This window comes from Impatiens glandulifera, chromosome 9, assembly GCF_907164915.1.
Source record: "Impatiens glandulifera chromosome 9, dImpGla2.1, whole genome shotgun sequence".
Taxonomy (NCBI): Eukaryota; Viridiplantae; Streptophyta; class Magnoliopsida; order Ericales; family Balsaminaceae; genus Impatiens; species Impatiens glandulifera.
The window spans coordinates 26,498,981-26,514,598 of NC_061870.1; the positions used below are offsets into that span (position 1 = coordinate 26,498,981).

Below are 15,618 nucleotides of genomic sequence, written 5' to 3' on the forward strand. Positions count from 1 at the left end.
TATTAAAAAAGTTAAAATGTTTGTATAAAAAAAATATTACAAGAATATTTATTGTTATTTTAAGTTTAAGAAAAAAAATTGAGTTGGAAATGGTTTAAATTCTTCCTATAATATATAATAATATATTCATTCTAATATTTTCTAATATTTACTACTTTCTATAATAATTGAATATATATATACTTGTATATCACCTAATTATTTAAACAAAAACATCTAAAAGTTAATAAGAACTTTACCTAATCAACAATAAATAATTTATAAAATTAATATTGATCTTAATATTAAATTCATTAAATAAAAAATATAATTAAAAATAAACCATATTTTCTAATAAAAAATCACTACTTTTAATTATATATCTTACCAAATATAGTATACTTAATAATTAGGTGTAAATTCTTATTTAATATTTTAATATTTATAAAGTTTTAAATTTATCATATTTAACTAACTTAATATATTATTTTAAAAAAATAAATTATTAATTTTAAAACAATAAATTTAACATAAACTAACGTTCAAATTTATATATACAAATTTTACATATTAATTAATTTTTTTATATATATTATATTTAACACATACTTATTATATTAATTTAAAATTTCTAACTTAAAATAAATAAAATAATAATCATATTTTATATATTTTACTACCAGTCTAATTTAAAATATATATATATATATTTCAATATATATATATATATATATATATATATATATATATATATATATATATATATATATATATATATATATAATGATCTTCTTTCTTTTAATACAATAAATATATTAATTTACCATCTCTAATATACAATAATAATACAGAGTTATATTTGGAGACAAAAATGAATATAATAAAAATACACAAAATTAATATTAATATTAATAGTAATATAGACACTAACGAATACAACAATATAAATAGATTTAAACATGAATAAACAAGCATGAATGAATTTGCGGGCCATAATATTTTAAGTGTGTCAAAACACGACATGAAAGACATAAAAATTGACATCGACTAGACACGATTGGGTCAACACGATAACCAACTCTAGTCAAAATGATATGAAACACAAATTTAAATACGAGTTAGAACGACACGAATAAACTCGTAAACACGAATTAACACGACACAAAAGATTTTATAAATTATAATATTTTGAATTAGTCACTATAAGTTCCGACACACATACGGATTAATATGATTCACTCCATAGTCTGATCATTCAAAATTTTTATTTTATTTTAAATTTATCCTAATTTGTTTCCGAACACTATAAATTAATTTCTGAATTTCATCTGCATAATTAATCCACTTATAATAAATCATTTTTTATTTTTATATTTGAGTTTTTGTTATAATAACACATAGTTTATTAGTTATAATTGTTTTTAAGTTAAAATTCAAAATTAATTATATTTATTATTAAAAAAAAAAGAGTAGTGATAGAGAGAGGGAATTTGGTGAGGGAATGACTTTGCATCACCTTCATTCATTGGTTGGAAAATGTAAAAGTAATAGAGAAAAGAGAGAAATTATTTGATTTTGTCAGCGAATAAGATTATGCCAAGTCATTCCCTCACCAAATTCCCTCACCTAATCATTTCTAAAAAAAAAATAACTTTTTCTTTTGATTTAAAAGTTTATCTATTCATTTTTTAAACATTTTTTCTTATCTATTTTATTAACATATTTTATATTAAATAAAAAGAAAACTACTTCTTCTTTATTTTTAGTTTCACAATTTTAAAAAATAAATGTAATTATGAATAATAAATATTAATTAATTTATTTTAAATTATTATCATCAAAAATCTTTCTTTTATCGAGATATCGTTCACTCCCCAATTCCCAAAACCATTCCAAGTCCCAACCACTTTGACTATTTTTTCTCATGCCCCTTGGTTATATCAAATCAAACTGACTTAAATAGTTAATTTGATATATTATTTTAATATATATTTATTTATAATAATTAAATCACTTAATTCATTAATAAATATTAATAATTCAACTAATTAAAAAATAACTTCAACTTATTTTTTCATCACACAAAATATTAATAAAAACATCAAATAAAACCATAAAACAAAAATTATTTAATTAATAAATATAATCCTGATTTATCCATCAAATCAAATCCCCACAAAATACAATACTTTCTTCAAAGTATACCTCATTCAATCAAATAATTACTAAATATTATTTAAATAATCTTAATTTATTTTTCATTACAATTTAAAATATGTTAAAATCATTTTATTCATATAATTAATTTTACTATATTTTAAAAAAAAATTATTAACTAAAAAGAAAGATCAAACAAGACTTATCAAAACCCACCCAAAAACATGTACTGTTAGTGTTGGGAATGATACAACATTTAATACCTTAAACAAGACTTGAATGGGGTTGGTAGATGATTATAAAAGCACCCCCAACTGCATAATGCTAACTCATATCTAAAATCACATATTAAAGATCAATGGGTGGCCGGAGAAGACGACCAGCGTCGCCACCACTTCCCAACTTTCCCGACAAGGAGGAAGAGGAGCCGAAGTTCATCAAGATTATAACCTCCTTAGTTGTTAAAGATCTGATCAAACTGGTATATGCAAAATAAATAAAGTTATTCGATTTTATTATCATGTAAAAAACCCATCTCATATAATATTTGTTTTGTGACTTAAAACAGCAAATCCCACCAGAGTTTATGGAAAGAAATGGAACAAAATTATCTAGTGAAGTCATTCTCACAATCCCAAATGGAGCCGTTTGGAAAATGAAACTCATGAAAGAAGGGCAAATTTGGCTGCACGAAGAATTCATACAATTCTATTCCATCAAATTTGGTCATTTTCTAATATTTGAATACAAAGGGAATTCTGATTTTAACCTAGTTATCTGTGACCTAACCGCTTCAGAGATTATGTATCCTCCGCCACCGCCACAATTTGTGCAAGAAAAAACTGAGGATGTTTAAATTTAAATATTATTGTAGCTAGTTTGAACTTGAGTTTTTGTAGAATGTTTATGGTTTTTTTTTAAATAAAAAATCTTGTTGGATAAGAAAAAAGAATGTTAATTGTGATTTTTGAATGATGAATTATCAAGATTGTTGAACTTTAATCAAGAATTCAAAACAAGAATCTAAGAAAGAAAGACAAAGAATAAGAATGGTTGTGTATATTGATACTGATTTGAGAATTGGGGATGAGGATATTCTCATATTGTAAAAATACAAATTAATCATTGAACTAATATTAAATCTTAAAAAAAGTGAATAAATTTTATAAAATCTTGTTTGAAACGGTAAGTGATTAATCTTGTAATTATAAAAAAAAATATCATTAGTATATAAATTAATAATTAATTAAATAAATGTACTTATTTCAATAGTTTTTATATTTAAAAATTAAATTTATTAAAAGTTAAATAATGATATTTTGTATTAGTTTGATAGGTATAAATGTATGATTTTAAATTGAGTTGTGATATAAAAGATTTGTTTAAATAAACTGTAATGGCATAATTTGTTGTAGTTTAGTGAATTAATATATAAATAAACTGATAGATACAAAATAATTTTAATTATTAAATTATTTAAATTAATAATTAAAATATTTTTATTTTGTTTTTTAAAATTATTATAATAATAAACTAATTATATTTCAAATAATATGATAAGTTTTTTTTTCCTGATATGAATAAGTTAGGATAGAATACACTCATAGTACAAACTTCATTCCCAGATTTTTTTTACGAAAGGTATATTCTTTAATTCTCGACTACAAATTGATTTTATAGTTTGGATATTGTTATTCATTATATTGCAATATAATTAAGAAATAATTCATCCATTGAATTTCTAGGCGAAAGGTTTATCAGACTTCTTTGGACGAATTCCTCGTCTTGCTCCTCAGCCTACGGGTTGACCTATTCAACTTATACTTGTTTTATTGACTCAAATTTATTCTCAAAAAAATTAAATTTAAAAGTAAGATGTGTTTAATTATAAGTTTTTTTTTATAGAAACGTAAAATTATTGTAATAAATTATTACGCAAACGTTATAAGTAAAGATTAAACTTCGAATAAATGCGTTCATAATTTACTAAAAACTTTTAAATAACTTAGTTCTAATTCTGTTTTGGTTATTTAAATAACTCAGAAAAATCAAACATTATTTCACTCTTTCTCTTATCCATCAAATCACTCTAGGAATTACAATGAGTACACGTATATCCGATACCCGTAGATACCCGATGATCAAGTTCGGATATTTTAAAATCGGGTTGGGGTCGGAGATTGGGAGTGAAAAAATTACCTAATTAAGTTTGAAGAGTGTGCAAAACCCAAAGATACCCGAAATATTAATATTAAAATATGTATATTTATTAAAATTTAAAATGACTTTTCAATTTCAACTTCATTACAATTATTACAAATTTATAATAAATATATTATTTATGTTACTCGTATCCAAACTTCACTCCAACATCATTTTAATTTCTCTTCCCTTTCCCGTAACTCTTAATTTTCACTTTCTTAATATTAAATGTTTTATCTTTATACTCACTCTTCACTTTTTATTTTAACAAATTTTCAAGGTATGCAGTTTAATATCTCTATGAATTTGTCCTCCACTAGAGGAGTTAGTTTTTGTTTTGGGGAGTAAGAAAACGGTTGCGAAGAAGCTATTAGTCACAGATGAAACTCAATTTGTTTTTACGCGTTACTCACCCGTCCGTCACTAGAAACACCACTTCCCATCCGACTTGCATGTGTTAAGCATGCCGCCAGCGTTCATCCTAAGTCAGGATCGAATCGAAAAGAGATGCGACTATGTTGAAAAGACAATTATCTCATTTGCAAACATATTTGGGCGGGATTAAATATATGACAGGATTCAGGCCGAGTACAATTCAATGAAATTTGTCGACCAGATAAAGTAAGGAATAATCAACCACTTAGGGCGGCTAAGCTCACTTCGACACCGAGCATCGCATAGTTATTTCATCTAACCCCATAATTTAATGAAGTGGACTGGACAGACCACAGTGAAAATAAATGCAAGCAGGGATGGTTATGAAGCCTGTATTGGGAAGGAGGTGAAGCAGGCAATAAGAGATATGCCATACCTTTCAAGATTGCATAGAGAGCAGTGGGAGACCAAAAATGTAATTGTCTTGCTTTCTTTTGCTCTTGCAGACACACATAGAAAGAGACCATACGAGCCTAGGATTGCTTTAAAGTAAACGCTTTCTGTCTTGCTTCAAATAAAGAAGGAAGGGCTTGTCATTCCACTCTTTTATCTCGTCTAGTGTAGTAAGAGAAGAATCGTCTAATGAAAAGTTCCATTTCAGAATAACTCCTCATGCCGTTAAGCGTGCGTCAGTTTCGGGGCGAAAAGCAGGGATAATTGTTCTCGAATCAGCAATGCCACATTTGACTCGAAAAGGCAAAGGATCGATAAGCCTTTTCACATTCTCTCTTGTTTTTGTTAAACTTCAATATGTCATTCCACTCTTTTATCTTCGTCTAATGTAGTAGGAGAATAATCGTCTAATGAAAAGTCTCATTTCAAAATAAATCCTCACACCGTTAAAGTGTGAGTCAGTTTTGGGACGGGGCGAAAAGCAGGGATAATTGTAATAAAAAGGACAACTACTTTCGAACATCTCACTCAAAAAGGATCGATAAACCTTTTCACATTCTTTCTTTTCTTTTCTTTTTTTTAAACAATAATATAAATTCATATTTTAATCACGTAAAGGGTATTTATCATGGATCGAGTACCCAACGAGTCAAGGATGCGATACAAACACAGAAACCTATCAGGTTCGGGGTCAGAGTCGGATAGTAAAATGAAAATCGAGGAGAGGTATTTCACTACTCGTTGAGTAGAGTACCCGTTGTCATCCTTAAATCAGTCAATTAATTAACTAAAATATTTTTTATTTAAAATTCTTTTTATTTATATATATATATATATATATATATATATATATATATATATATATATATATATATTACTTTTTAATATAAGCCCTTAAAGTTTGTTTGGATTCAAGTTTTTAAATAAGTGTGTAAGTTATTTAAAAAATTAATAATAATTTGGAATAATTTTAAAGAATTGAAGATTTTTTTGTTATAAAATTATTTAAAATATATTGATAAAATAAAATTATATAATATTTTAGTTATTGAATTATAAGATGTGATTGATAGAAGTAATGAAATAATGGTTGATTAATTATTCAATCATTTAAATAACCCATTCAAACAAGCCCTTAACAATGGACTGTTCCAAAACAAGTGATTCATAAAATATGGCAAGATGTAATTAATGACAGCTAGTTACCATTTCTTTCCAGTTATGGTGTGGCGAAAGGAACTGGCGTGGAAGAAGTGCAATACACGGCTATGGCGCTGCCGGAGCATTGACCCCTTCTCTCTTGCCTGAATCTTGATTTGACCGGAAGCTGAAGAAGCAGTCCGCTACTGCTGATTATTTGACCGGACAAGTAAGGAAGAAGGTAGAGTAAAAAATGGCCAAGAACAGTGATCACCCTGGTAATGACGCTGAATCCCACCACCGGTCGTCTTTTTCCCCTGAACGTCCCCACTTTTTTCAAATAATCCTCTCCGAAGCAGACAAGAATCACAGGCTGGTATAATTCCCATGATTTTTTCTTCAATCTTTAAGCATCATTAGTTTCATGCGTCCATAATAAACTTATACAATGATGATCATTGATCAGATAACTAATAGCTTTCTTGTCTTGTTTATGTCTCTATCATTCTCTCCTTGTAGAGAATTCCTGAGGAATTTGTTGCTAGATATCGAAATCACCTCTCCAATGCCGTGCTTCTCAAGATGCCGAGTGGGGCTGTTTGGCGAATAGGGCTCACTGATTCATGTGGCGAGGTTTGGATGGAATCTGGCTGGAGAAAGTTCACTAACTATTACTCCATTCGCTATGGGCACTTCTTAGTTTTTAGATATGATGGAAACTCTGTCTTCTATGTTATGATACTTGATAATGAAAATGCATTAGAGATTGAATATCCAATTGTTGAAAGATCATCTGAAAGGAATGATATAATTATGATTGATGATCATGATGAGTCAATGGATTTTCATCACTGCCGTAGCAGCAGCATTGAAGAGGACATGAACCAAGGTAAAAACACCTTCTTCAGTTTCATTTGATTGATGACTGGATAAGGGTCTTGGGTTTTTCAAGTCTTATTTGGTGACATTTTTCAGAACATTATGAAGAAGATACGTTGGCAGCCGAAGTACAACAGCAAAGTAAAACCACGAGGTCCACGACTATAGACAATATGACAGCTCTTGGAAGGGCTGAGGCCTTCAAGTCGCCATACCCTATGTTTATTGTTGCTATGAAGCCATCTTATCTCAATTATCGTGGTTTGGTAATGAATTTTATATATAAATATAAGCTGGATTGTGGTGAATTGTATAATGTGATGAATTTGAAACTTCTTCATTTATTCTAATATTACAGCATGTACCAGTAGGCTTCGCAAAGAAATATTTCTCGAAGCCAGCATTGATCATACTTTCAGTTTCAGATGGACGAACCTGGTCCTTGAACTGTTCTGGTAATGACCACTTATCCATCCGTTGGAGCCCATTTGCACAAGACAATAACCTGAAATTGGGCGATGTTTGTGCCTTTGAGCTCATTGAAAGAGGTTGTAGACCAAAGCTTAAAGTAACTGTATTTCGAGAAGAAGATCTTGATCAAGATAACAAAGGTATTATTGTCTTGTCATATGAAAGTAGGCATGTTTGAGATTATAATTTGAATTGATATTTTACATTTTTCAGAGGAATGTACAGGAGGAACTACATCTTTCAGAAAGTCTGAAATCAACACTTCAGAAACGATTGAGATTGCAGAGGGCAATGAAGAGAAAGTTGAAGCGTTTAAAAAAGCTTCAGCTTTTAAATCAAACTACCCTTTTACTGCTATGCTTATAAGGAAAAGTTATATGTCAGAATTAGTAAGCCTTCAATCCTCTTATATAGTCTATTCTTATTGTTTAATGGGTATTGATCATATGCTTTTCTTTTTCATAACTGTAGTATCTACCTGCACGTTTTACAAAGGAACATTTTAGAACCAAACCTAAAACAGCTATCCTTTGCAAGTCAGACAAAAGAACTTGGAAGGTTAAGTGGTTCTGCCGTAGCGATAGAGAAAAACAAGGTTTTGTTTGGGGTTCATTTACGAAAGACAATAATCTTAAAGAAGGGGATGCTTGTGTGTTTGAGCTTATTAAGAATTGTCTTGAACCATTGCTCAAAGTCACTATATTTAGAAAGTTTGAAGATCACTATATTTACACTAACATGGAATTATGTACAGCTCTGGAAAGAGCAAAGGCATTCAAACCTAATCATCCTTCGGTCATTATCAAGGTGAAACAATCTTATCTATATGGAAACTGTGGTTTGGTAAGTAATGAAAACAAAAAATTTATTTTTATTTTCATTTCTCGATTTGTAACCTGTTGATGATATGTCACAGTGTATGCCGCGGAAATTTTCTAGGGAGTATTTGAATCGACACGTGAAGATGGTTAGGCTTATGGTTCGAGAATGTTCAAAAAAATGGGACGTTAGTTGCAGTCAACTCTCAACCAGAGAGGGTGTGTTTTACCTTAACTGGCGACAATTTGCCAAGGACAATAACTTGGAAATTGAAGATGTTTGTGTTTTTACAGTGATTGATAAGATTAAACCTATCTGGGAAGTGGTAGTATTTCGGGCAGCAGGAGGAGATGAAAACTAAATCATGCTTGGTTACTAAGGTCAGTGTTTTGTTAATATGGTAGCCATAACATTAGTCTAGCTTTTGTTTTCTATTATTAGTACTAGAAAAGACTTTTGTATTGGGAATTTGAGATCAGGTTCATATGAGATGTATACAACTAGAAACACCCTTTTAAGCGAATCTCAATCCGGCTCACATTAAGTTTACACAAACCATGTTTACAATCATGATGATATCTGACTGAATCCACAACCGGATGATAAATTCAAGATTAAGGGTGTTTACATTCATTTATTTAAAAGACAACAATATTTAATAACTAGAGGAAAGGAAGGAATATCATCAATTACAGTTGGAAGGATTAGGGAGGTTGCATTTAGCTGGAAGGGCGAGAGCTAAGGTAGGATCAATACCTAGTGCAGGCAACAGAAACGAGTTCTTGTATTCACATAAACAGGTGAGATTCGCCCCTGAAAGAGCCTTGCAGCATTCGGGTGTCGGTGTAGTTACAGGGTTCGTCTTCTGAACTGCTGGTTTGCATAAATTTAGATCGTCCTCATTCATATGACATAAAACTTCTGTCGTGTCTTTTGTCCTCGCTGCACCGGCGATTTCTAGCATCAATATTACTACTATTGCTGCTGCCATAAACCCCGTTGCCATTGTCTTCTTCATCTTGCCTCCTGTTACAATGTTTCCACGATGTTCTCAAAACAGAAGTTTCTCCATTGGATATTTATAGGCGGGTGAAGTTGGTTAACTCTGGCCTGCACTTATAAAACATCTTTTGTCATCGTTATTTTCCTAACGTTTTAGTTTTAAATCCTAGGACTTGTTTGATAGGGGATTCAACAATTACTTCCCTTTTCCTTTTACACAACATCTCACCAGTTTTTCTACCGTGTTATCTCATATAATAGTTTTGATTTATAATAATAAATTAATTTCATTTATTTGTTTAAATATTATGTTAATATACAGTGTAATTTAGGGTTTAAACTTGAAGTTATAGCTCAAAAATCACAAAATCATCTCTTGATCAGGTCATTATAAATTATTATCTAAAATAATCTTATTTTAATTGTAATAGTTTAAATATTTAAAATATTATAAAAACATAACTAAATTAGTATAAATTAAGAGAAATGATTAGGTGAGGGAATTTGGTGAGAGAATGACTTGCCATAATCTTATTCGTTTCAAAAATCAAATAATTTCTCTCTTTTCTCTCTTTCTTCCCACTTTTACATTTTCCAACCAAGGTGATGTCAAGTCATTATTTCACCAAATTCCCTTACCAAATTCTCTCTCTATCACTCCTCATAAATTAACTAATTTAGTAACAATTAAATTAAAATTTAGGGCCTAATTCTATATTTTATGATTAGTAGATAATTAAAGATTACAAATTGAAATTATAATTTTAATAATTTTTTTATTTTTTATTTTTTTTTAATTTAAAATTATAATTTCAATATTTAATTATTTTTCTATATTTTTTAAAAATATTTTATTATTTTATTATTTACAACATTAATAATTTATTAAAAAGTTAATAATATGTATAACTATATATATTTTTTAATTTAGTAAGTTAATATTTTGAACTTATTTTTCATTTATTTTTTATTTATAAAGTTAATATGTCAAAATGACATTTTATTTTATTAACTTAATAAGTTAAAATTTTGATAAGATATATTTATTAATTTTTAAATTTATCATTTCAAACTGATTTTTTTTTTAAATGATAATAGAAATTTTAGAATTTGGTTATATTTGTACTGCGATAATAAATTGAGTCAAATTAATATTTTAATATTATATATAATATAATTATATATTTAAATTATTTTTATTATATTTTTTAAACAAATAATTAAAATTGAACTGATTTTCTATAATTTCAAACACAATAATTGAATTATAATTTAATGTGAATTTTAATTTCAGTCATCCAAAAGGATTATAAGAGAATTTGATTTTTTTTAGGAAAAAGTTTAGTTAAATAATAAAAATATTATTTTATAATAAATTAATATAAGAATAATTTGATATTTTGAATGAGATAAAATAATTGATGATTATAATGAGATTATTTCAGTTAAATTCAAATTACATCAAACATGCACACTACCCTATTTCTTTCTTAAAATGATAAGATTATTTCACTTAAATTTAAATAATCCTTCATCAAATAAAGGATTTTTTTCTCTCTCAAAATAATTAGATTACTTTTTTTTTTTAATTATTTATAATTAATCGCAAATGAATCCATTCAATCTATGTCCATTCATGAATAAAACAACAGTCAACACTTCAAATATCAAAATATTTTTTTAACTTATTATATATTATACATTATTGAATTTTCACCTTAATAAATCCAAATAATATATATATATATATATCATTAACTTATATGGAAAAAATACATCACTATTTATCCAGATAACCCGTGACAAGACCAGGCCTATTAAACAAATCCTTAGATAAGGGCATAGGCCATTGAGAAATAGGCTTAACTATACATTTTTTTATTTTTATTTTTATCCAAGTAAGATTATCCGACTTTGATCATTTTTATTTCAACCTAAGGGTTTTAAATAAAATAAGAATTTGAAGTAAAAAATGAACTCGTAACTTTTATTTTATCACCTCCGAAATTTACCGCTATCATGTTATTCGACATCCTTATCCTTACAATTCTTACAAGAGGATATGAAAAATATAACATATTAGGACCTACATAGTTGAGAGTATACATTATATTTGTATATGTGAGAAATGTCCGTGAATGTCTAATGGCAGTATTTGAAGTCACGGAGGTTTGTTTTCAACCAAGCTTTTTTTTTTTCAATAATGTAGTACAATTATAATATGTGGCCAAAACTTCTCAATTTGCCTCTTTATTAATTATTATTTTTTATTTAATTTATAAATAAAACGATGTTTGTTTGTGTTTTAACAATGTTTAGAATTCCATACAAAATACCCAAAACATATACAAAGTCAGCATTAACAATGAGTTCAAAATATTAAGAACCGAAATAGATTATTCTCAATCTTTTAACAATAATAATAACAAGATAATGATTAAAAGTTCAAATCAAATGAGTCTAACAATTAAAATGTTTACAAGAGAACTTGTGTTGAAAAATGTTTTAGTGTGTCTAATCTGGTCCATAAATGAAGAAAATCAAATGAGTCTGACAATTAAAATGTTTACAAGAGAACTTGTGTTGAAAAATGTTTTAGTGTGTCTAATCTGGTCGATAAATGAAGAAAATCAAATCAAATGAGTCTGACAATTAAAATGTTTACAAGAGAACTTGTGTTGAAAAATGTTTTAGTGTGTCTAATCTGGTCGATAAGTCGGTGTAAAGTACTTGCCTTTAAAGACGAGAGGTTATTTTGTCCTTCAATTTAAATCTCTTGTCTTTTTTAGTATGCCTCTTTAGACATTTTATTCAATTTTCCGAGTCCGACTTACAAAATTGTACTGTGTGAATAGAAAAATAATAAAAGTTATTGTATTTTATCTCAAAATAGAGTGAATTATGTCAAGAGAGCTACGATTAGACTTGAAAAACATGGTACTATTAAATTTTGTCTAACCTTGTAGTCGCAAAACGGATTTAGGTGTATCGTAGTTTAGATATATATAAATCCGTTTATTACTAAGATATTTAAATTCTTTTTACATGAATATATAAAATTTAAACATACTTATGTGACTACAATAAAGCATAGAAATCCTGCTCTTGCGGTTAGAATTCAAGTCCAAAGAAGAAAACTGGACATAAAAATTAACTCAAATAGACGAAGGAAGATAAGAGTATATAGTTGGAGCCATAACCAGTCGGCCCCTAGAATTCGGCTGCCCAGTCCACCCAAATCCACCCAAAAAAAGTGAAAAAAATATTTTGATAACCCTAATTTTAGTTTAAAATTTTATTAAAATAAATTAATTTTAGTGAGATTTCACCAATTAATTTTTCTTTTTTTTTGTCTTTCATCTTAAAACATCATGCTAAATATAATATAAACTGAACTAAAAAAATAACTTTTTTAATAAATAAACTGTTATGGAATGGACTGTCCTAGTCCATGGGCTACACAGGGAAAGGATATATAAAAAAAATAGATATGATCATTGTACTGCAAAGATATTCTAAAGTCTAACGGGACAGTACAGTCACTTAATCCAGCCCATTTAATAAAAAACAATAAACTTTTAATTAAAATTATTAATATTTTTAAGTGTATAACATAGTGGTTTAAAATTAAAAATAAGAATTTTTATTTTATTATAAGTTTAAATTAATATATATATATATATATATATATATATATATATATATATATATATATATATAAATTAACAATTTTTTAAAACTGAAATTAGAGCAAACCAAAATTTTTTTTTTTTCGGCACTGACTCTAACACTTGAGTTCGTGTCGGGCTTATCGCATTGGATTTCAATTACTCGAATCTATACTAAATAACATAAGAAGGAGAAATTCAAAAAGTTACAAATGAAAAAAAAAATCAATCTCAAATTAGTTTGTTTTGCTCCCAAAATTACATTCCATTTGATCTTTGTTTCCTCCAGACTTAAATATATAAATTCTATTATTTGGAGAAAAAAAAATTGTTATCAGTTTTGGGTGGGCTTCTTTTAACTTAAATAATAAATATTACAACTCACGGCCTACTTGGCTGATGGACTTAAAGGTGTTAATTTATTATAGTTAATTCTGTCATTTGTAAATTGAGAGAGTAAAACTAGACTAGTTATCCATTCTTTATTTTACAACCTGGATTACACTACTTTGTTCTATTTATTTATTTATTTTTAGAATCTAGAGTAAGAAAATAAAAATAAAATTTTAATACAAAAATATAATAGTTATACTTATGAATCATTACAAATAAGACATTAATTTGACTGCAATAAATAGATAAAATCCAAATAAAGATATTCGTGGTAGATTACGCGACATGTTATTAGTTTCGCGAGATTTTTCTAAGGTCGCATGTGTAACAACAAACGACAAGAATTCAAAATAGATTCGAGCCAAATATAAGTGTGACACGCGAAAAATAAAATAAAAAATAAGTCTTGCTAATTGCAATAAAATGTAATAAATATCTGGTTTCTAAAATTTAAAATTAATTATTTTAGGTAATTTTTAAAATAGAGATAAGGGATAAAAATTTGAAATATTAAGATTATTAAATTAGACCCAAAGTCAAATGGGAAAGTAGTAGAGCTAGTTTGATGACGAGAGCTTTCTGATTTTTTTATTTATTAAAATTCAACTCACATTTTTTTTCAAACAATATTTCATTACGTTACTTAAAATATCACACTACCATCACTTTTTAAATTTTAAATATAAAAAAAATATTATAATAATTAAAACTTTTACCTTTTTTTAACAATTAAAAACTACCAAATAAACTAACATCAAACAAGTTCTAAAAATCTCTTAGAGAGAGAAAAAAAAAGGGAAATTATTCGAGAAAAACTGATCGCCATTCCCGTGAAATTTCAAGGTAATTGTTTTTTTGCTTAATGTAAAATTATATATGTTAATGTCGGTCTGGTGAAGGGGCTATTGGATGTTTATTTATTTTATTTATTAATTTTATCTAAATGGTTTAATTTCTTCTAGGTCTAGTCTAGTCTATTTATAGAATGACAATAATGGTCTGGTCCTTGTGGGGGATTCAAGTATATATATATTAAAATAATATTAATCGTGTATTTCTGCTAACGAATTTGAGCTCTCATAGATTGGGGCTTAGGGTTTCTGAAATAATCCAAATTGGTATTATATATATAATTAATTTCAGTGTACAAAGTGATTATGTAAGTTTATTTTCAGTGTTATAATTAAAGTAGATAGATATAACATTAGAAGATGTAGCTACTTAAGAGGGCTTAATTTGATTGGTATAATTGTGATAAATAGAAAGTGTTGTTAAATAGAAAGATAATGAAAATAAATGATCTAGCTGCTTGATTGAGTGCGAGTTTACGCAGTTTTTGTAGCTAATATTAAAAGATTTAACTGTCGAAAAGGGTTTATATAGTTTGATTGATATAAATTGTGGTAAATAGAAATAGAATGAGGTATAACTTGATTGAGTGCGTGTTACGTCTTCTCTGCGCAGTTATTGTCGTTAATATTAGAAGATTTAACTGCTTAGAATGACTTATTTTGATTGATATAAATTGTGATAAATAGAAATAGAATGAAAATAAAGGATGAAGGTGCTGTAACTCGATTGAGTGCGAGTTACGTCTCCTCTGCGGAGTTATTGTCGCTAACATTAGAAGATTTAGCTGCTGAAAAAGGCTCATTTCGATTGATATAAATTGTGATAAATAGAAATAGAATGAAAATAAAAGATGAAGTTGATCTTACTTGATTGAGTGCGAGTTACGTCTCCTCTGCGCAGTTATTGTCGCTAACATTAGAAGATTTAGCTGCCGAAAAAGGCTCATTTCGATTGATATTTGTGATAAATAGAAATAGAATGAAAATAAAAGATGAAGTTGCTCTAACTTGATTGAGTGCGAGTTAAATCTTCTCTGCGCAGTTATTGTCGCTAACATTAGAAGATTTAGCTGTCGAAAGGGGCTTATTTTGATTGATATGAACTGTGATAAATAAAAATAGAATGATAATTAAAGATGAAGGTGTTGTAACTCGACTGAGTGCGAGTTACGTCTTCTCTGCGCAGTTATTGTCGCTAACATTAGAAGATTTAGCTGTTGAAAAGGGGC

The 15,618-nt window shown here is 27.6% G+C and overlaps 3 protein-coding genes across 3 annotated transcripts; 2 read left to right on the plus strand and 1 right to left on the minus strand.

Moving 5' to 3' along the window:
* The first annotated feature begins 2,494 nt into the window (after window positions 1–2,494).
* Window positions 2,495–2,992, plus strand: LOC124916103 (B3 domain-containing protein At3g18960-like). The gene is made up of 2 exons (XM_047456837.1): window positions 2,495–2,617; window positions 2,705–2,992. The coding sequence occupies exons 1-2, from the start codon at window positions 2,495–2,497 to the stop codon at window positions 2,990–2,992; spliced, it is 411 nt and encodes a 136-aa protein (XP_047312793.1).
* A 3,567-nt stretch (window positions 2,993–6,559) lies between these two features.
* LOC124916105 (B3 domain-containing transcription factor VRN1-like) lies at window positions 6,560–9,056 on the plus strand. Its single transcript, XM_047456838.1, has 7 exons — window positions 6,560–6,682; window positions 6,826–7,195; window positions 7,282–7,451; window positions 7,544–7,796; window positions 7,870–8,045; window positions 8,128–8,499; window positions 8,573–9,056. Exons 1-7 carry the CDS (start codon window positions 6,560–6,562, stop codon window positions 8,834–8,836), a joined length of 1,728 nt encoding a protein of 575 aa, XP_047312794.1. The 3' UTR covers window positions 8,837–9,056.
* LOC124913795 (putative lipid-transfer protein DIR1) lies at window positions 8,969–9,563 on the minus strand. The gene has a single exon (XM_047454209.1). The coding sequence runs from the start codon at window positions 9,491–9,493 to the stop codon at window positions 9,161–9,163; it is 333 nt and encodes a 110-aa protein (XP_047310165.1). The 5' UTR covers window positions 9,494–9,563; the 3' UTR covers window positions 8,969–9,160.
* Between the last annotated feature and the right edge of the window lie 6,055 nt (window positions 9,564–15,618).